This window comes from Patiria miniata, unplaced genomic scaffold, assembly GCF_015706575.1.
Source record: "Patiria miniata isolate m_02_andy unplaced genomic scaffold, ASM1570657v1 HiC_scaffold_28, whole genome shotgun sequence".
NCBI lineage: Eukaryota > Metazoa > Echinodermata > Asteroidea > Valvatida > Asterinidae > Patiria > Patiria miniata.
The window spans coordinates 3986193-4007581 of record NW_024037067.1 but is presented as its reverse complement, the minus strand read 5'-3'; the positions used below and the strand labels follow the sequence as shown (position 1 = coordinate 4007581).

Genomic DNA, 21389 nt, shown 5'->3' with positions numbered 1-21389 from the left:
AAAGCTAACCTTGAGTAGCACTAGCACTCGTTTTTCTCAAACTAATTGATGTTATCTACAAGTTTTCTACCACAAAGGTCTGAAATGTTTTTCCAGCCGTCAGAACGGTTTTGAAATAACTCCTTCACAGTTCATCACAAGACTTGTTATTAATGAATGCCATGTTTCAGTCTGACTCACTTCCAGATGCAAAAGATGACCTGGTTACTTTTATTTCTACGAACATTTTAATCAACAACATGAAAGTGTCGCTAACAATTTATCATTCAAGTTTAATCCCCCATCTGTCAAGGTCAATTAAAGGAAACTTCTATTACCCTGCTTGCTGAAAAAAAAACTAATGTAATTATTTATTTCCACAAGCTTATAGATATCATGTAGGCATTAAGTTGACTTCCACTGGGTAATTATTCGAAACAGATTAGCAAAATTCCATCATTACGAATAACACCCTTGGGGAAATCCGTACCAATCATCTGTCATGAAAGTTGGATGATAACTGATCAATTAATCCCTTCAGGGAAGCCTTGATGTAGTTTTCAAACAACAAGTCCCATGGGTTACACTGACTAGTTGTGACATGATAGTCATACCATGCTGTATGGGGTCCGTGCACAAGTACCCCCTCAACGGTTACAAAGGGAGAGTTGGGGAGACCACTGGGAGAGACATTCAAACGCATTTCCAAACTCCTGACTAAGTGCACATTCAGAATTTTTAAAGGTCCCTTTTTGTGCTGTACGTGCACACAGTGTGTCACAGATAGAGGGCTCTTAATTCCTCGCGCACGGAGCCCAGAACCTTAATTTGACACTTTTCATATCTCTGCCAATTTTTTTTCGTATGTCAAACCATGAAGATTTATCAAGCATCACGCCAGTTAAAAAGGGAACTTATTACACTAGATATGCTTTCAACATTGACAGCACCCATGATGTAGATAAATATTGAATACATTTTTGGCAACATTTGGTGTATCCAGCTATTGGACCCGGGAAGGGGGCAAAGTGGGTAAATTTTCTGAAAAAGTGGCCCAAATGTTTTTTGTTGTTAACAAGTGTTTCTTTTGAGTTCAAGCAGATCTAAGACATTGCCGTACAAATGTAATCATTCATCCACTTTGCTTTTGCATCAGTACATGTGCATTTTACTGTAACAAGCTTGATTGGAAATACCGGTATCTCGCAAGCTGCGGGCCAACGAATTCGTGTTCATGCATGAGTCACGTGATTATGCCTTGTAATTTCTGGAAGGAGTAATTTTTTGAGTAAAAAAAAACCAGTTTGGTCATGGGACATGTTGGGGGTGGGCTACTGATACTTTTGACGAAGTCTGGTTGAAATTGGTCAAAATATGTAGGAGTAATAGACAGTGTCAACGTTGTTACTAACTAACGGACTAACAGAGAGACATGATGATTTGTTGAGCTGCAGTCCCGCAGCTAGAAATTGATAAAAGACTGTACTTTAGTGACAGTCTTGACCTTTTGCATAGGAAATGGTTCCTACGTGTGTACATATATAGCGTCTTGGTTGCAGGTGTCTGACTTCGTGAATGAGTGCCAAACAGGAGGGGATGCATGTTAATGCCCGACACCACATTGCTATCATTTCCTACCTAGCAAATTACCTGAAAAGGAGATCCTATAAAAGTTCACGTCTCTCGGTTTCGCAAACAAGAAGAAGGTGCAGGATCTAATTAACTGGTTACACTCCAGAAGCTAATGAGAATATACAGAAAACATGTGTACCTTGTTTCCTTTACAAGTTCAATCAGGATTTTGACACGCGAGGCATTTCCAAAATATGACTGCAGAAAAACATATAATTGATTATCAAAAATTAACAGCAAAAGCTGCCTCTTAGGTTTCAATGAGAAATGAACAGTGTTAAAACGATAAATATGTCTTCATGTTCTTGCAATTGAAGTGTAATTTACTAGCTTTAACCATGGCAGTGTCTTTTTATCCAAGGAAGGGACTAAAGGGCACACAATTACCAACACGTAACACACCACATGCATTGAACCACGCACAGTACAGGGGAAAAAGATACTGTAACCACATGTGTGATCCGGTGTGGGGATCAGGCCTGTTGCAAAGGGGGGGGGGGGGGGTGGAGCAGACAGCCCCCCCCCCCAACCGGCAAAAACCATATGCCTAAAGAATATCTACAATTGTGGTGTGCCCCCAAAGCTTGTACTGTTCCCCCCACTCCCCCCCCCCCCCCAATGCCCAGAGCTGGTGACAGTGCTGGCGGAGATGCTTCTTAATAGGCATGTAACACATCCCAAACAGCCCAAACTTGGAGCAATATCTGACAACTGAACTTGGCATGTACCTGAAGCGTGGATTGCCCATGTGTTAAGTACAGGCCTACACCAGGAATAGAAGTTAACAGACATATCTACCTGTACACAGAGCTCAATTGTATGAATGCAAATAGCCTGCCCTCCCAAGTGGTAAAAACCATTGCTTTGTGCAGCGGAGTCTGTGTTTGAAGAGACCGCACACAACCTCCCCTAGAGGTTTTGCCTGCCAGAGATACTCAGGAATTCCTCTGGAGGCCTGATATTTACTACAATCCTTGGGCAAAGAGAAAGGAATCGAGATCACACAAGAAGCTCATGTCATGACACTTGAACGATGAGAGAATGGGGGATTAAGATTTTGATTTGTTTTTTAAGAGAATGATCTGAGCGTTCGATCAATTTTTTCCCTCTGTCAGATTGACCATGCTTTCAGCATCAAATATATCTTGGCTGCACATACCCTTCAGGCCATTTCTTTTCTTCAAATAGAAAAGTCTTTCAGAAGTTGAGTCAGTGAGAAAGGTCCAGACTTATACTACCTTTCCTGGAGCTAGTTATTCAAGTATTCACAAATTTCTCACCCCCCCCAAAAAAAAAACACTCATTGTGTTGAGTTCACAATCATATGCCAATTATTTTGTAACTTGACCATGTGGGGCAATAAAAAAAAGCCACCCATCCCTCTGTAACAATTAATTTTAATTAAACTTTAATACGGAAAGCTCTGCGGGAATGAAAATGCAGTTAAGCATAAAATTGTACTTCATCTGAAAGCCATCTTGTTTTAGGCGGCAACAAGCCCCCTAACCCTCCCCCTCCCCCTCCCCTTCCCCTCCCCCCGCTCCCCCATCCCCATCTTAAAACTTTTTCAAAATCTGGAACATTTCAGAATTGTTGGCTTGCGTACTTCCTAGCTCCCACTCATCGAAACTAATTACATTTCACTCGTCAGAAAAGATTAGCAGAACATTACCTCTTCCCCTCCCCTAAAACAACAAATTATTCTCTCTAATTGATTCCTCTGAAAGTATGGAAATGCTGTACTTTTTTTAAGGTCGAAAGATGACTGATCTTCAGATCTCGTGGGAGTTTTGCTGACTTCTCGTTTTCCGCTCTTAATTTAACATTGAGAATAAGAGGAAGTCGATTTCAATGAGATAAACTAGTTTTGATAAGATTTACTTTCGGAATTACAGAATGTTTGAACATTGGTAATTAACCGATGTGGCATTTTGGCACATTGTTGGCACCTCAAGCATTACTGGGAAGGTGATTCAACTAAACAAATTAACTTCAAGTATGAAAGTTTGGAGTCGGATGTGAATATCGTTTCCCGCTCTTAATTTAACATTGAGAATAAGAGGAAGTCGATTTCAATAAGATAAACTAGTTTTGATAAGATTTACTTTCGGAATCGCAGAATGTTTGAACATGGGTAATTAACCGATGTCGCATTTTGGCACATTGTTGGCACCTCTAACACTACTGTTTAGGTGATTCAACTAAACGAATTAACTTCAAGTATGAAAGTTCGGAGTCGGATGTGAATAATGTCAGTGATGCATTTATGAAAACCAGTGCCACTCACAGCTGTGTAATTACATTTGAAAGCACGTAATCAAAAGTCCTCACAATTCATCAAGGGCGGATCCAGAGAGGTTACTGCCTGTATGGGGGGGGGGGGGAGCGGATCGTGTGCCGTGGGGGCAGAAGGGCTCTAAAACTGGTCACTGCCGGGGGTGCCCACTCTGCAACCCCCTCCCCCCCCCCCCCCCCCCCCCCCCCCCCCCCCCCCCCCTGGTCATTCAAGTTACTAGTTCAAAATAATTTAGTGGAGGGCAAAACAATTACTGTAATTCCCAAAAGTGGAAATTCAGTCTTTTGATTGAATTATAAAGGCCGCCTTGTTAATCTCCCTCTTTTCATTATTTTTTTTCGGTCTTACAGAGTAAATTTCTAATCTACAATTTCAGGGAGTGATTTCACCCTTTCATAACAAGAGAACATCTCTCCAATTTAAAAAAAAATGCATCTAAAGTAAGACCAGTTGTTGCTTAAATATGCACAAAATTTAGTAAATTTTAGTGCTTCTTGCGTCATTGTATGTGTGTGAAGTCAATCTGTTGTCACTTCTCTGTAGCTGAATCAGTTCCACCTCCACACAGCATTCCAAAAGATGACTCCACGTATTTGCACTTCCCGTGGTTGTTTGCACAGCAAACATATGAATTTCATGGTCAGGGAGTTTCACACATCCCCAAGTTTGCTTTTTCAGACGTTCGGTAGCGCTCAGCAGTCTGACTCTTGCTTAACTCGGGGTAAAGGGTTTTTTTTTGTTCGTGCTCTCTGCAGGGGGTTCTGCTGGTGCCAAACTTGGTGCCAACTTTCTAAGCACGGATGTTGAAATGGGGCAGAACCGGGCGTGAAACCCAAACAGGTCTCGTGGGGCGGGAATCCCGGAGGGGGTGCTGATGCCACAAATTACGAACAAAACAAAGCAAATATATTTATGCTCAACAGTTCAAGAGTGTTTCATTTAAGGAAATCTTGTGCATTTTCTAAGGTACAAACACTTGGACTTTTTCAGGAGTCAATATTGCGGAAGCCAAACGGAACTCGTGGGGAGAAAGTCACTGAGGCGGTCCAGTCTCACAGTTACTTTAACAAATCAAACATGTTTCATTTTTTGGGGGTACAAATTCCCAGTGGATCTGAAACTCCAGGAGATGTTGCATCAATGTGTGGTGTCATTCTTTGAGCCTTTGAATCAAACTTATGTATGAGAGGGTGTGAATTTTAAACAAAACTCTTGGTTGCTATTAATGTTTTCAGGAAACACTGAAATTCTATTCTCCAAGCTTAAAAAAAACTCTTGGTTGATATTAACGTTTTCAGGAAACACTGATTTCAATTAAAGAATCTCCCAGCTTGCAAAATGAACCAGTACAGTGCCTGAAAAGAAAGCATTGTAAACAGTTTTATTGAGATTCATTGCGAAATACATAACGTTTTATGTATTAATGTCGGCCTTTTTTTTCATGTGGTTAAATGAAGCAGTTGTATGTAATATCCGGACGCCTAGCATGGTGCCATGAATGGGTTGTCTGAACAACACCAAAGTTGCCAGTCGACAAATTTGAAAAGAAAAGGAAAAACCAGAATAACAATCCATTGACTGATGGATAATATTGCCAGCGTGCACTATGGTGTACCTCTCAGCCGGTGCGCAGTCAAGTAAAGAGAAAATTTGTACAAATCCTGTTTCTTCCCAGCAGGCACCGACCGTCAGACTGACGTTGTTTAATGGTTGTATTATGGTCGCAACGTCGGATCAACCATACATAACCGAAAATTAACGTTGTTTTAGTCGACCAAAAGACGACGTTGTCATTATAACGTCTGCCGGACGTTGCTTTAATGTCGACAATTTAACGTCAGAATTTTACATAACAACAACGTCGAAATGTAGTTGGAATTTGGTCGGGAATATTACATAACGTAATTTCAACCATGGTATGACGTTGTTTTGTCAACGTCTTTACAACGGCCTGAAAAACAACGTTGTATTATTGTTATTTTTGTGTTTCCTTTCGCGACGTCGCAATTCTGTCATATTTTCAACCAAGATATGACGTTTGCTTTCTAACGTCGTTTCAACAACTCAAAAAACGACGTTGAATTGTGGTTGGCAGTTGGTTATAATATCCGACGTCGTACTTATGTCATGCTTTTAACTAAAATACAACGTCCGTTTTTGACGTTTTTTCAACGACTCAAAATGTGACGTTGAATTATGGTCGGCTGCTGGTTATAATATATGACGTCGTTATTTGGTCATGTTTTTAACCATGATTTTACGTCCGTTTTCTAACGTCGTGTCAACGAATCAAATAACGACGTTGACTTCTGGTCGTTTGATGGTTAAAATATTTAACGTCATTATTAAGTCACGGCTTTACCTAAAATATAACGTCCGTTCTCTGACGTCTTTTCAGCGACTCAAAAATGACGTTGTATTGTGGTCGGCTGCTGGTTATTTTACATGACGTCGTTATTATGTCATGCTTTTACCCAAAATATAACGTCCGTTTTTTACTTTTTTTTCAACGAATCAAAAAGTGACGTCGGATTATGGTCGGCCGCTGGTTATAATATTTGACGTCGTTATTAAGTCATGTTTTCAACCATGATATTACGTTCGTTTTCTAACGTCGTTCAAATGACTCAAAATCGACGTTGTATTTTGGTTGGCTGTTGGTTATAATAACTGACGTCGCACTTATGTCATGCTTTCATCCAAAACACAACGTCCATTATCTGACGTCATTTCAACATCTTAAAAAGCGACGTTGAATTGTGGTCGGCTGCTGGTTATAATATTTGACGTCGTTATTAGGTCATGTTTTCAACCATGATATAACGTCTGTTTTCTAACGTCATTTCAACGAATCAATTAACGACGTTGATTTCTGGTCAGTGGATTGTTACAATATCGTTATGTCATGGTTTTACCCAAAATATAACGTCCGTTTTCTGACGGTCTTTTCAGCAACTCAAAAATGACGTTGTATCGTGGTCGGCTGTTGGTTATTTACATTACGTCGATAGTGTGTTATGGTTTCGACCAAAACATAACGTCCGTTTTTCACTTAATAAAAAAAAAAAGTCATTAACGAATTCATGTGCAACGTCGTAATTCCCAAACGAAATTATCGGACGCCTTATTAATTTGAATGACTAAAAAAGACGTTGAATTGTGGTCAGCTAGCTGATGGTTATAAAATTGATGTCCTGTCGTTATCATCATTGTTTCAACCAAAATATATCGCCCGTTTTGACGACTTTTTCACTTAGCTGCGGCGCGCGCCAATTATAATTGTCTTGGCCTAGAGCCAAGTGCCGCGCGCGCGAAAACCGTATAGCCCAAACGTATTACACGTAAGCATATGTATGCCCTGTGTGTGACCTCTTGCATTCCAACGAACTCCACTACTGTACGACTCTGGCCAGTTTGAATATCCGTTAAAACAACAGTCACAACTGAAGCAGCTTTGGGAAGAGACGTTTTGGCCCAAAATGAACAAGTTTTGTGTACCTTTCAACAATATTGTCAAGATTTGGTTCTGCGATGGAGTACTGTTAACATTGGAGATGTTCCCACCCCAAATCTTAACTTCAAGTCAAGATACGACATATCAAGATGTATAGGACAAGCACAAGTCAAGATTTCGATTGAACCGCAATCAAGATGATCTGATTTTGCAACGTCTGAAAATGGTAAGTTTCAAACGCAAATGTTTCCGAGTTAGAGATTTGCAATTTCTTTGAAGGTCAATAGTTTGGAAATTGTATCTCTATTATATCTATATTATGTTCCCTATCAGTCATGTCAGTTGTAACATTAAAATTTTATGGAAAGTACCTTAACTTCACTGTAGAAAGTTGTTAATGTAAGACTAGACATATTGGATGCTATTGTCATTTCTTATTTTAAAAACAAAGTTACACTAACGGTGCCCTTTATTTAAACATTGAAGAAGTAGAAAATCCTAAGTAATCAGCAGTCATGCATGTTCTGCCCGCTTTCCATCATCATGTCCAATCTGTATTTAGGCCTAGGAAAAATGAGGTCATTTTAAAGTATATTTCAACATGAGACGAGTTTCCCACACATACTGTGTTGATTGAAGATTTAGAATATTCAATTTATTGTGAATTTAACTGCACCGCAACATATTCCGCATCCGGCCCAACTCAAACGATCGGAATGTCTCTTTTTATTTTTTACAGATATTTTGATACAGATACGTTTTCAGTCTAGTTTTAAAAGTGTTCAGAGTTTGGGAATCACGTATGACGATACATTATGCCACTTTTCTTTTGTTGTGTACTCTAGGCCTTTGTCATGTTTTGTTAATACCACGGCGTATGAAGTGCTAAATAAATGTTAATTATTTTTTTATAATTATTAAGAAAGTTACGGTGCTTGCAATTATAAAATGTTCATTAATTAATTTCAGTATTCGTTTCTTAGAATCGCATGAAATTGCCCATTAGACTTAAAATAGGCCTATGCTTCGACTTGTCTTCTTCATAAGAACTATTTTTAATACTTATTTCGGATTTCTGAAAATTAAACTTTTTTTTAATTATTTACGAGTCATCATTATTTTAAAAATGTGTTGGTATTCAAGAAAATTGAAAATGTTGTTCATTTTCCCCCCCTTTTCCAGCTCTCTGCTTTGGTCAGTTGAGGGAGACGAATACACTACCTAAGCCCTACTTTACGTGGCACCATGCACCATCAGGATCAACATCGACCGCCTGATGTCTTCCATACCTGCACAAATATTCACGAAAGAGATTAGAGATCATGTCTGTGATGATTGTGATTCAGTGTTTGATTCAAAGGCTCAGACCGACGTCTACTTTTTTTTTTATTTCATGTCCAAATTAAGTTGAACTGTGGTAATGAAATCTGATGTCAAAATTGATCGGCCCATCAACATTGAACATTTGAAGCGTCTAATTGCCATTGTTTAAACCTGTCAGACTGACGCCACTATTTTGACTATTAACTAAAGTTAGAAAACTTAACACTGTTATTTCGGTTGTGTACTATGTGAACCTAGCCACCAGTTATGTAAAAAATTGAACAAGTTGTGTAATATTTTTACACTGTTGTGTAAACAACAGTTTACACAACAGGTTGCTAGGTTCATATAGTACATAACCGTTTGATTTTTACACAACCTAAATAACAGTGTTCAACGTCTACAAAAATTACATTTGCAACCATGTACTGACCTAACTTCAACCATGAAATCCGAACGTTGAAAGGACGTTATTACGACGGTCAGATAGACGTCAATTTTGACCTCACTCAGACGTTATAATGTGGTCATTTTTTTGACGTCTAAATAACTTCAACCGCGACGTCCTGTCGACGTCTATATAACCAGTCAAATCACGGTCAGACTGACGTCATAATTTGACTATATTCGGACGTTAGATTTCGGTCAGGTTTTCGACGTCTAAATAACGTTCACTTTCAACCATATTCTGACCTAAATTCAACCAACAATCTGACGTCCTGTCGACGTCCATGTAACCAGTTAATCATGGTCAGACTGACGTCATAATTTGACTATATACGGACGTTAGGTTTCGGTCAGGATTACCAGTTAATCATGGTCAGACTGACGTCATAATTTGACTATATACAGACGTTATATTTCGGTCAGGATTAGCAGTTAATCATGGTCAGACTGACGTCATAATTTTGACCACATACCGACGTTAGAATTTGGTCAGGTTTTCAACGTCTAAAAAACTTACACTTACAACCACGACGGCAACCAAAAAACAACGTCGGAGTTGGTCGGAATCTGACGTCAAATAGACGTTAAACCGACCAAAAATGCCTGCTGGGCTTCTACCGATGAAACACAGAGAAAGAACTCCAACTGCTCACTAAAGAAAAATTACACGTGTTTTCCTTGACCTTAGTTGCCTCACAAAGACCTCTGATTCACCTGACTCTTTTCCTGCAAAACATACAACCATTACGCACTTTTTCGAGATGAAAATCCCCATACATAACGCCGGGATAATAGCCCATTCTCCAACTGACACAAATCCAATAATGTATTGTGACACAAAATCAGAAAACCGCATTCGAACTCAGTGATCCAAAATGAACAATATCAACACTACAAAGTCATATACATGAAACCTGAACAACAGAATTTCTTTGGGAAATTATTTTCCCTCGGGCCAAAAAGTCGGCCAGACGTTTTTCTTACAAACCCTTTGTACAAAGCTTTTTTTTATTTAAAGATCAATATGAAAAATTGTCCAGTTAAAAAAAAAAAATCAATTTTGATTGATTAATTTGATAAAGTAGAATGATGTTTGCATTTCTCAAATGATATTGATGACATTTATAGAGTAGGTGTTTTTTTTTAGGTTTTTTTTTTTTTTTGAGTTGACAGACCTGAATGCCACACTTGAGTTGAACATAACCCCGCTAAAAGATAATCAAGTTTGCTTGGTCACTCATCGCATAATTCAATAACATGCCAGACTCCACATCTGAGGTGAAAAAAATTTATATTCTGTGAAAATGTATTTTGCTTAAATTGAATGAGCACTTAGCCAAATCTGCTTTCTTTGTCGCTGATTGAATTTGGCGGAGTGTTAATGGAATTGGGAGGAATCCAATATTTGGCCTAATTTAATAACTGTAGCATTCCTAGAAAGTAAAATAAAATGTCAGAAAAAAAACCAGGCACTAACATGTACATTGGATTTAGTCTGCGCTACTGTGGAAGAAGAATGGAAAAATGGGTGCATGTAACTTGAGGAGTCTGTGGGTTTTATTTTTCTCTCGAAACCTCGTCTTCGTCTCTTGATTTGGCAGTCAACTCGCCTCAAAATAATTTTCATCTAAATGTTCAACCAAAGGGGATTATATGCTAAAGTTTGTCTTCACGTATATAATTTGATATTCTGAAAGGTGAAACATGGACTTATATTTAGGTTCAAAGTTCCAGGCCTAAACCTTCCTGAAACCAAAGCTGCAGATGAACCCTAGATTAAAAAAAAACCCTATTTATTATTCAGAGAATCATCTGGAATCCCTTGTTACTTCAAAGAAATGACACTTGCTCATATTTAAGAGAATAATGCATGGGCCCTGGGACAGCTTATGAATTTCAATGAAGCTGACACATTTTGTGTGTGTGAGTATGCCTTGCGTGACCCAAATTTCTTAGAATTTGAAATTAGATTGATGGAATTTGCAGCACGGTGATGTAAATTTAATACGGTTGTTACCCTTTGCAAGTAATTTTATAAGCACATTACATTTAGTGTTTTTTCTATTAAAAAAAAAACACAAAGGGAAACTGACTAGTTGTGAGAAAAAAAATCACAAGCTTGCTCTGGGTGGACTCGAACCCAAGACCTCTTGCTTACTTGTGTAGACATTTTAACCATTTAGCAGCGGGTACTACAGTCGTGTTGTTGAAGGGCAAAATCCCAAATTCGTTTTCAATGCTCCAGTGCGAAATTTCCCCAAAAGTAATATACATGTAGTTGGGAGTTTGTTGTTTGTTGTTGTCATCGTCAGTGTTGTTGTTGGTTTTTTTATGTGAGGGGGGTTCTTTGTTCCTTTTTTTAAGGGAGGGGGAGGTCTCCCACAGATTCCTAGTATATCCTGAGGACATAGCATTATAAAAGCAAGAAGCTGAATATTCGGAAAATATATTAACCGGGATCTGTCTACATAGCGAGACACGTGTTAGTAGGTCATGCCTGGCAAGCTTTCACGAAGAATCTTTCAGTAGCCATCAGATGGATGATGCTACTCATGCGTTGAAGATAAAGTAGCAATCTGCCCATAGTGTCCCCATCCACATTGATTATTCAAAGCGGCATGTTCTGAAGTGTCTCCCTCCGGGCGGCGAAAAGTCCAGGAATATTATAAGGGAGATGAGAAACAGAGGTGGAAAGCTAGCTTGGGAATATGGCCGAGTTTATAGATGGCAGTTACTGGAAGTGACTCAAATGACTTCCCATTCAGACTGCACGTAAGTGGTGATCAGTCGTATTAGTCAGGCTGATACTGGTACTGGCAGCATAGATAAGTAGAATTTTAATGAGTAACTAGTGTTGGAAATTTGTTCAAAACACCAACTGTGGTTACATGTTAGTCGGCCAGCAATATGTTATCATATTAGCAGCGTTCTCTAATTATAGATTCTGGCTGGCGGCCAATCCACGAAAACCTGTTTCTCAGTTGAATTAATTGCAGGCTATACATGTAAACTGGGGTGGAGGAGTGGATTTTGTTGTTAAATGAAAAAATTAATTATCTTCTATTGAAGATTTAGCAATCTATTTTTATATAGCCCCCATTTAACAATTGTTCACATAGAAGTACATGGGAATTGCAAGTACATTTACATTTTTCTTTCAAAGTTTAGATGAAGTTTGAAACAAGCCAAGTTCAGACTTTGTACTAGGTCGAATGCAACTTTAGTCAGCAGTGTTCGGTCTGGTGATCCATTGTATGATGTATGACACATCCACACTGCCCCTGGGTACCAGACATAAGCCTCAAACGGTGTCTGAAGCCAAGGAATGCCAGTGGGCATAATTGTTAGTGGTTCTCACGAGAGTGCTAAAAAAGTCAAAAGAAAAAATTATTCTCCCAGGTGAAAGAGCACATTTGAGAGGACACCTGTTTTTAAAGTCTTTGCATCCTGTGTGGGAAACAAAACAAAAAATCAAACAATTTGACATTCCTGTACAAAACTTCATTAATTGATATCTGCAAACCCTCAAGAAAGTAAGATTTAAAGGTTTGCATGTTGGAGAATCAGTGAATCATAGTGCTTTTGATTCGGAACGTTTTTGAGGTAGCAGAATATGACAGATTCTTACAGCCCAAAATTACGTTGACAGAATTGAATAATGTTTCTAACATTTGAAAAGGACACAATTCTGTACACTCTTTATCCCTTCAGCATACACTACTTAAGGGTTAAGCTTGAAAAAATGCAGGCTTTAAATAATAGCCAGTTATCACTTCAAATGTGCAGCATGTGCGTAATCAATCAATGCCATGCAATGGAATGACATCAATCATGTCACTTTAACACTCGCTCAAATGAACTGTTAAATTTACACTAAAGTTTGGTCCATCCAAAAGACAACAGTTTGCAAAGATGGAGACCTAGTGTCTCCAACTCTCCATTGTGTAGTCTTCACCCCTGCACAAACACATGGGAGGCCAGTCAAAAACCTGCCAAATACCGGGCAAATTATACCCCCAATTTACTGCGTCACGCTCAAGGTGTTTTTCACAACCGTTCCCCTAGTGCAGGGAATATTTTAACAACTGCCCCCAGTGGAGGGAATATTTTAGCAAGTTCACAGGGCCTGTTGAGAACAGCTGCAGCGTGACCAGAATTTACTGTCTGTAGTTTTGCCCCTTGACTGCCTGCCTTGAGCCCCCACTAGGGACAGTGTGTTGAAAACTTCTTCCTCCAAAATTCTGTTTGAAACATGACTTCTTTTCCTATTATTAATGTAATAAAACTTGAGCAGTTTGAACATACCCCAGGTACATGTACATGGATTATTAATTTTTGTATTTATTCTTTAGTTTCATACTTTCTGGTGAAGAAACCAAGGATTTCTCAAAGGTGCTCATGTCAGAGGCCCAAAGACAAGATGAACATTGTCGGTGCTGTCTTCTCACAGTCTTCTTATTTGTACAAGATTTCCAATTGAGATTTCCAATTTTTCATTTGTCAGGAACTTTGGTCCAAAATGCTAGCTTGCTTACTACTAGCCTGCTGAACTTTTACAGTGACTGTTTGCTGAACTTTCTTCCTGCATTCCTTGCCCAGGATCAACCCTTGCATATTTCACCCCAGGGATGCCTCAGATATTTGATATTTCTTTTCATCTGGATGCAAATAAATTTCCTACCAGAGTGTTTCTGACGCCTCACATCTGTCTCTGGTGGAATACATAAAGAGGTATTTAGACAATGATGTTGAGCAGATATAGTCAGCAGATTTTCAAGAGATCTATTGAAGTTTTCTCAAGTTCTTGTTAAACTGAGGTTTGTTTCTTGTTTTACTTTGACTGAAGTTTCATAATGAATAGATATAACATGATTTGAAACCAACAGTTAAGATCTATAAGTTCATGTAGTTTGAAGGAGAAATAAAAGTTTTGGTCAGTGGTAGTTGGCAGCCATTTTTGGTATAGTTTCATTAGTGATACCTGTGAGTTAACCCATTGGAATTTGTACTACGTTGTATTACATTGTATTACATTGTCTTACATTGTACTACGTTGTATTACATTGTATTACATTGTCTTACATTGTATTACATTGTATTACATTGTATTACATTGTCTTACATTGTATTACATTGTATTACATTGTATTACATTGTATTTATTCCCTGATGAATCCATACAGTGCTGATCAGTACATGAAGTAACAGGCAGGGCAGGTTTGGACAGTACTGAGCCCTAAGGCAATAACTTGAAGTGAAAAACCTATTCAAATTTTTATATGGGTTTAATATTTGTATTTTGAAAATCAATCAATGATGGGAAACATTTCCTTTTAGTGCACAGCATGCATGGCAACCGATGGCCTTTAAAGCCAAATATGATGGATCACATAGTAACATGTAGCTGCCAATGAAATGTCTTTGTCTGAACATTTCCACAGTTTGGAAATTGAATTAGCTAAAGAATACATTCAAAACAAAGTCTGCCATATGGCTGTGCCCTTGGAGTAAACTTTTTGCCAAAAAAAAATGGTCTTCAAGATTTTTCCCCTGCAGCGAATTCGTAGATATTCATTTCATCTGGAAATGTCCAAACGTTTTAAATACTTAATTTGATACGCATCTGCTCAATATCAGAAAAAGCTGGGGAAAATAGCCATAAAACGATTACGAACTTTTATCTTGGTCTCCGAGGTCTGATAAAATTAGTCAATTTGATACCCGCAAAAATCCCTTGGGCAATAAATGGACTGGCACCTTTCAACTGAAAAACAATCCAGTGAATAATAACTTGAAAATGCCTGTGAAAGAAAGAAATTCAAAAAGAGACAGCTAGTGAAGCTTTTCATGCTGGATTACACGCTACATTTTGAGGCAAATACTAGACATTTTAATGGTCTTCTAAAAATATCAAATGAGTATCCAGTGAGCTGTCATTTGAAGTGCCGTCATTTGAACTTTTAGATGTAAGATAAGATTTTGAGTGTAGAGTGTTGATAGAATTAGAAAAAACATAAGTGTCTGTTTTGTAATTCAACCAATTAATCCTTGCCTACAACTGTACTGCCTAGAACCATACTGCATACAACCACACTACCTACAACCATACTGCCTATACAGCCATACTGCCTATACAACCATACTGCCTGTAGATACAACCATACTGCCTACAACCATGTTGCCTACAACCGTGTTGCCTATACAACCACAACCATGTTGCCTACAACCACAACCATGTTGCCTACAACCACAACCATGTTGCCTACAACCATGTTGCCTACAACCATGTTGCCTACAACCATGTTGCCTACAACCATGTTGCCTACAACCATACTGCCAAGCTACAACCATACTGCCTACAACTATACTGCCTACAACCATACTGCCTACAACTGCGCCCTACCTGTTGCTCCCTGTATACTGCCTGCAACCGCCTTATGGTTTTATGGAGTAATCAGGGATTAAATACAATGTATTACAGGTACTAATGGATTTAGTCTCCAAAATTCATTGGTTTAGTTCAGCTAAACCAATGTTTTTGACCATGTGTTTGCGCAATGTGCATTGTGAAGTTGATTGAATGGAAAGAAAAAAATACCAGAGGCATTGTAAAGAATTGTTTCCTTTTTGAAATTCGACGAAACTGAATCCTGCTTCAAACAGCAGGCAAAGGAATTCCCCACTGTGTCACCTGTGTCTACTAGCATCCGATATGCCAAGAATAATTTGAGAAGTTGTCTAACTGTCCCAAAGTAAAACCTGGTAGCAATTGACAGCTACTAAGCAATAAAAACCACCTTTTTCTAAATGTGGAAACGTTACGGTGGGGGGAAACGACAGTCTTGGCTGAAGTTCACGAGCAAGGGGATTGTCTTTCATTGAGACATTGCAGTGTATTTGTTTGTTTGGTTTTTTTTTCATGCTCTTTGGTTTACTTTTTTTACTTTTTGTTTTGGGCAACGACAGATCCGTCTTGCGGGTAGACAGTTATCGATACTGATTGTGAGGTGGGAACCATCTTACTCCATGAAAAACGGAACTATTTTGGGGCCGCTAGTAAAGTATTCATTCAATAGCTAAACGTGGGCCAATCTTTTTCAGACGATGTCTATTTCAAAAGTAAATAACTTTATATTACTAGAAAAAATAGCAATTTTGCTCTTTTTTTTCGGGATGAAACTCAAAAATTGCACAGGGAATGCATCATAAAAGGATTAAGAGTCTGACAGTTTCTTTAAATTTCAGAAGATTACTCTGTCGAGCTCACAACATTTTCCTGTTATCCAAGTCTTTTGTGAGAAAAAACAGACACTAACAATTGGATGGACCCTGCACTATAGGATTAGGGGCTTGCGGTATGCCCGGAAATTTGTCTCAAGAGAAATACATCAACCATGATTTGCAAAAATTGCCTCACACCTCTTATTCTGTGTCTGAATCATGCTACACTCGGGTAGTGTGGAGTTTGTCAGACATAGTCTGGTAAACATGTTTTTCAGTCTGCTTTTTGAAGAGGAGGCAATTTTGAAAAGGGAGCTCTTTCGTGAACGGTTCTGAATTTTTATTTCCACTTGAAATATGAAGAGGTCTTTTTTAAGTTCACAGAGAAAAAAATTCCAAGTTTCTGCGGGGAAATTTTTGAAGTACCTTTGAGTACTGAATATTTCTATTTCTGGTTGTGAGGAGTAAATGCAAACAATTGAGGACCTTGGTCCGAAATCTTAACGTATCATTCCTGAGAGACTGGGAAATTGTGACAGGCATGTAACCTGTTTTTAGTCTATCAAAATTAGTGATTGAAGATGAACAGAAAATGTCATTGACCATGCATGCATCAGGATATTATGAGGAGGGGTGTGGATGTGACTGCCCCCTATTGGTCGTTCTTGTCAGCAAATCTGATGGATCTGATGGAGGGAGGACAGCTTATTTTTAATTCAAGCCATGTACTTTCGGCATGTACTTTTTCACGAAAAGTTAACCAATCAGATGACATGGAAGGCAGACTCATTCATCAGTGTGTTTAGCAACCAATACAATTTCACTCAGGCTTCTCATGTCTACCCAATCAGTGCCAATTTGCATCTGCCTTTAATTATAGTCCACGTATCAATAGGAAGTGCCAAGGTTGAGCCAGGAAGTTAAGGATTTAGCTGGGAAATTATCACAACTTTCACAGAATCTTAAGTAGAATATTTAAAAACGGGTAAAAATATATAAAAAGGATGGTGTCTGAAAAAAATGTGTTTTGTTCAAGACTTCTACTGTAAATATGGCTAAGAAGGCTGACATTTATCTCTAGTTTCTTTGGCAGTACATGAGTGAGAGTATTTCTATTTCCCCTGGATAGGATGTTATAGTCCCTCAAAGGTTACCCCTAACTAATGCTGGCACCCATTTATACTTCCTGGGTGGAGAGGGACAAATAGGTGTAAAGCTGCTTGCCTATGGACACAGTGCATGACCGTCCACTGGACTTGAACCCCTGACCCTCTGATCATGAGTCACAAACCTACATGTGTATCCACTGGGCAACACTCCCAGTGCATGTGACTCTGAAAATCAGTTCAGCTAAATTTAAATTGAAGGAAACATGATGAAACCGCAACACAGGTTCTCCAAAAAGCAGATGTCTATCAGTGTCAAGGGCGTAGCATCTCAGGGGCACTTCAATTTGTTTACAACTTGGGTATCACACCCCAAGTTATCATACGGATATGAAAGGGTGCAGAGTTTTCTTATCTACAGCGTACGTGTACATGAACAACTTCTTTTAGGGAGAGAAATCTATGTCAAATTGTCATGGACAGATTTAGGTTGAGGGAGCCCCTCATATAGCCTATGGAATTTTGGAGGCCAAGTTATCATGGCTGCCTGTACTACTTTGGGATGTACACTACCCAATTCCACATGGGGTAGGAGCATATCTATTATAGCCAGTAACTAAGAGTGATTGTGGTCAATTAAAAAAAGCAGGTAGAGGAAGGGGTTTGGACCCAACTAGGTTATATTCAAACTTGGACGTAGCCATTTGCAGGCCTTCATAGTCTCCTTTCACATCCTGTTTGCTTTTGCCGTTAAATTTACCCTAAATGCAAATTCTATTAAAAAAAGGTTAAATATGGGTTTATGGGGTACTGTACAGGGAAGATACATGGAGAGGTTTCAAATCTCAAAGCAGCTTTTCTGTGACAAACAAGTCTTTCCACACATGCTTAAATAAGACACAAAAAATCCAAGAATAACACACCGCCCAAAAATCTTGTTCCTTAGACTCCTAGGGAATTGCCCTTTTCACCTTAGAGGTTGGCACCCAACTGAAGTACCCAAATATCTTTCCGGAAACTAAAATGTTGTTTTTAGCCACAAATAGAAAGCTTGCGCATTTATATGTCATTAGGGCCCTCAGTATTAGTACGGCTTCGGGTAATGAGTTTAGTACATTGTGATGAGCAACAAAATGGCCAATATCGCCCTGGGTGTGTCTTGGGCAGTAGTCTGTCTGTCTGGGTGGTGTTTTGTTGGCAAGCCCTGCCTCAGTTGAGTGAAAAGAAGCTTTACTTAAAAAAAAACTACATCAGTGTTATTATACGGGGCAGAGCTTTATGACGCAGGCAACGTGAAAAAAATTTGAGGTTACTAACCTTTTTTTTTTGGCAGTTGTACATTAAACCTTGTTTCTCCTGTTTTTGGTCATATATTTACTAAAAAATAATAGAACATTCACTAGGCCCTATATAAGACGGTTCATGGTATCACAAGTTATGAAGGATAGTACATTCTAGATGAACATAATTTCAACTTGAAGAATTTTACAATGCATCTTAATTTTCATGACAAAATACTATAACTTATGATGAGTCATTGGGTCATCGTTATAGAATTATGACAGTGTTATCATATTTCTTTTATTTGTACTTGATCAAATTGTTTCCTCTTTTCTATTTCACAGCTTGTAACTGCCACCCTGTGGGATCATCTGGCACGGTCTGCAACCAGACCACAGGCCAGTGTCCCTGCAAAGACGGCGTGACCGGACTAACATGTAACCGGTGCGCCAAGGGCTACCAGCAGAGCCGATCCACCGTCGCCCCCTGCATAAGTAAGCTGTCTGGAAACCAGACTTCTTTTTTTGTTCAGTGTGGCCTTTCACATTTTGGAGTTGCACTGCATGAAAAGCACCAGTTTTTACTAATTTCTAAAGTCATTTTGTTTGCACTCATCGTATTCATTCTAACCACATCAAAACTCCTGTACACATCATTTCTTCATTTTGATACCATACCCTTAAAACTGTCTTTCGTTGTGTGATACGGGAGTGATAACTTTCAACCAATCAGTTATTGAGTCCTAAAACTTTCAGCCAATCAGACAGCATGTTAGGCAACTGATGAATATTCATATAATTCCAGTCTTTATCTTTTATGATTTGTTATCATCTGCAGTAAACATAAATAATTAAGTAATTCTCACAGAAAGTACAATCATATAAGATGGAGGACCACTTCACATTTTTTGTTTGTGAAATGCGGCAGCATTTCATTCATTGTGATTTATTATTTTGTCACACGCCACAGATCACCGCGCAACATTGCAAGATCACTGCGCATTGCATGGCTGCTCATTCAGCAAATATTCTTAATGTTTACATGTATGTCCACCCATCGGATCCCAAACAGTGTTTCAAAAAAACAAATTAGGATTCAACATTTTCTTTCCCTCATAAGAGTAAAATGAAAACCAATCGAGAAGTTAATGTGAAAATCACAGATACATGTACCAAATGGGATACTACAATGAAAAATAAAGTACTCAAAATTGTGCTACATTTTTTATAAAGCTGGCCTTTTTGAATACGTACATGTATTTCTTACAGTCAAGATGATCATTTCCATGATCCATTGACAAATTTTCATCGTGGCCTGTAATGCTTTCGTTGACATGCCAAATAAGTGAAAAAACTTGCAACACTCCCCCAAAAGAGAGTGATTTAGCTCAACAAGATGCTATATGAAAAGATAAATGTTGAATCCTGTGAATCACTGTTTTTCCTGGTCCATTTTCCCCATAGCCCTTGCCCAACCCAAACCATGCTGTAGAATTGTAAGACCCCAGTTTTCCCCTTAAAAAGTGTAAAATCATATTCATTTTTACGGACTTTCTTATTGTTTTACACTTTAGTACGCAGATTGTAGATGGATCAGTGTATTTTATTACTGCAATTTTCGTCATTTTTATATTATTTTTTACTTTGCTTTTGGATTTACAAGCTGTGTGCTCATATTTTTGTTTATTTTGAAATCATCAGCTACTGTTGTGCCAAACCTAGATGGACAGGATCTTGAGTGGGGTCGCACTGGTAATTCTGGGAATATATATTTTTTTATTTTGGCCTTGCTCTTTCCGAGCATGGATGGATATCTTCCAAACAAGAATGAAATTATCTCTTTTCTTTTTCAGTTGCTCAAATTCTGTTAGAGAAATGTAGCTTTATTTCTCCCCTATACTTGCAAGAGATAGAAAAAAAAATAGCTTTTAGTTAAAATGCTTGGAAGTTGGTATGAAACTTTTGCTTTTTCTTGCTGGATTGATGTACTCTTCTTCCTTTTGTTGCTTTTGGTGATTTGTTGAAATCAAATTTCTGAAACAGACTGGTTGTTTAGTGGTGTTATATTGTTAGTTTATAAAACCCTCTCGTATGTGGTATACACTATGCTTTGTCTCATTAGTTATTGCAAACTTAGCTTATAGGCAAAATAACTTATGGTGTCTTTTCTTATAACCTTCAAAATAATGGTGTACATACTGTAGGAGCATAAAGGGAATTTAATCCATAGTTATATTGCTATCCATATAGAGTTAATAATTTTTCCCTTAAAAGTCATTTTGCTATACTATGAAGTATGAGATGGTGTGAAAAAGCATGTTGTTTCCATTTTCAAAATGTCCCAGTGAGCATTTTAAATAATTTTAAAATAATTTTAATAATCTTCCACCACTCAATATATACTTAACTTCTCAATAGTGCCAAAAATGTATGTTCATGTAACCCTGCATGTTCAGTAGCAAAATCAAAACAACAGCTATGTTTTTAACAACCAATTAATTGTGATGTGGACACTGTTTGTTGAAATAAAAAAGTAGATTATTTTTAGCATTTTAAACCCTTACTATATAGAAACTTAGAAATAGAATGTGAACGAGTTGGGATTGCTATAATGCATTTTTTTATGATGATAGTATTGGCAAATCAAAATT

At 38.2% G+C, this 21389-nt stretch overlaps 1 protein-coding gene across 3 annotated transcripts in view; it reads left to right on the top strand.

The window, feature by feature from the left end:
- The window catches only part of LOC119734790 (netrin-1-like), a 73525-nt gene that overhangs the window by 27116 nt on the left and 25020 nt on the right, over positions 1-21389 (top strand). For 2 of the 3 annotated variants that reach the window (XM_038208348.1, XM_038208347.1), the window contains exon 3: positions 19084-19233. In XM_038208348.1, the coding sequence (XP_038064276.1) occupies positions 19084-19233 (150 nt within the window). Of the gene's footprint in view, positions 1-19083; positions 19234-20439; positions 20491-21389 lie in introns of all 3 variants that reach the window. The other variant, XM_038208346.1, reaches the window with a different exon arrangement.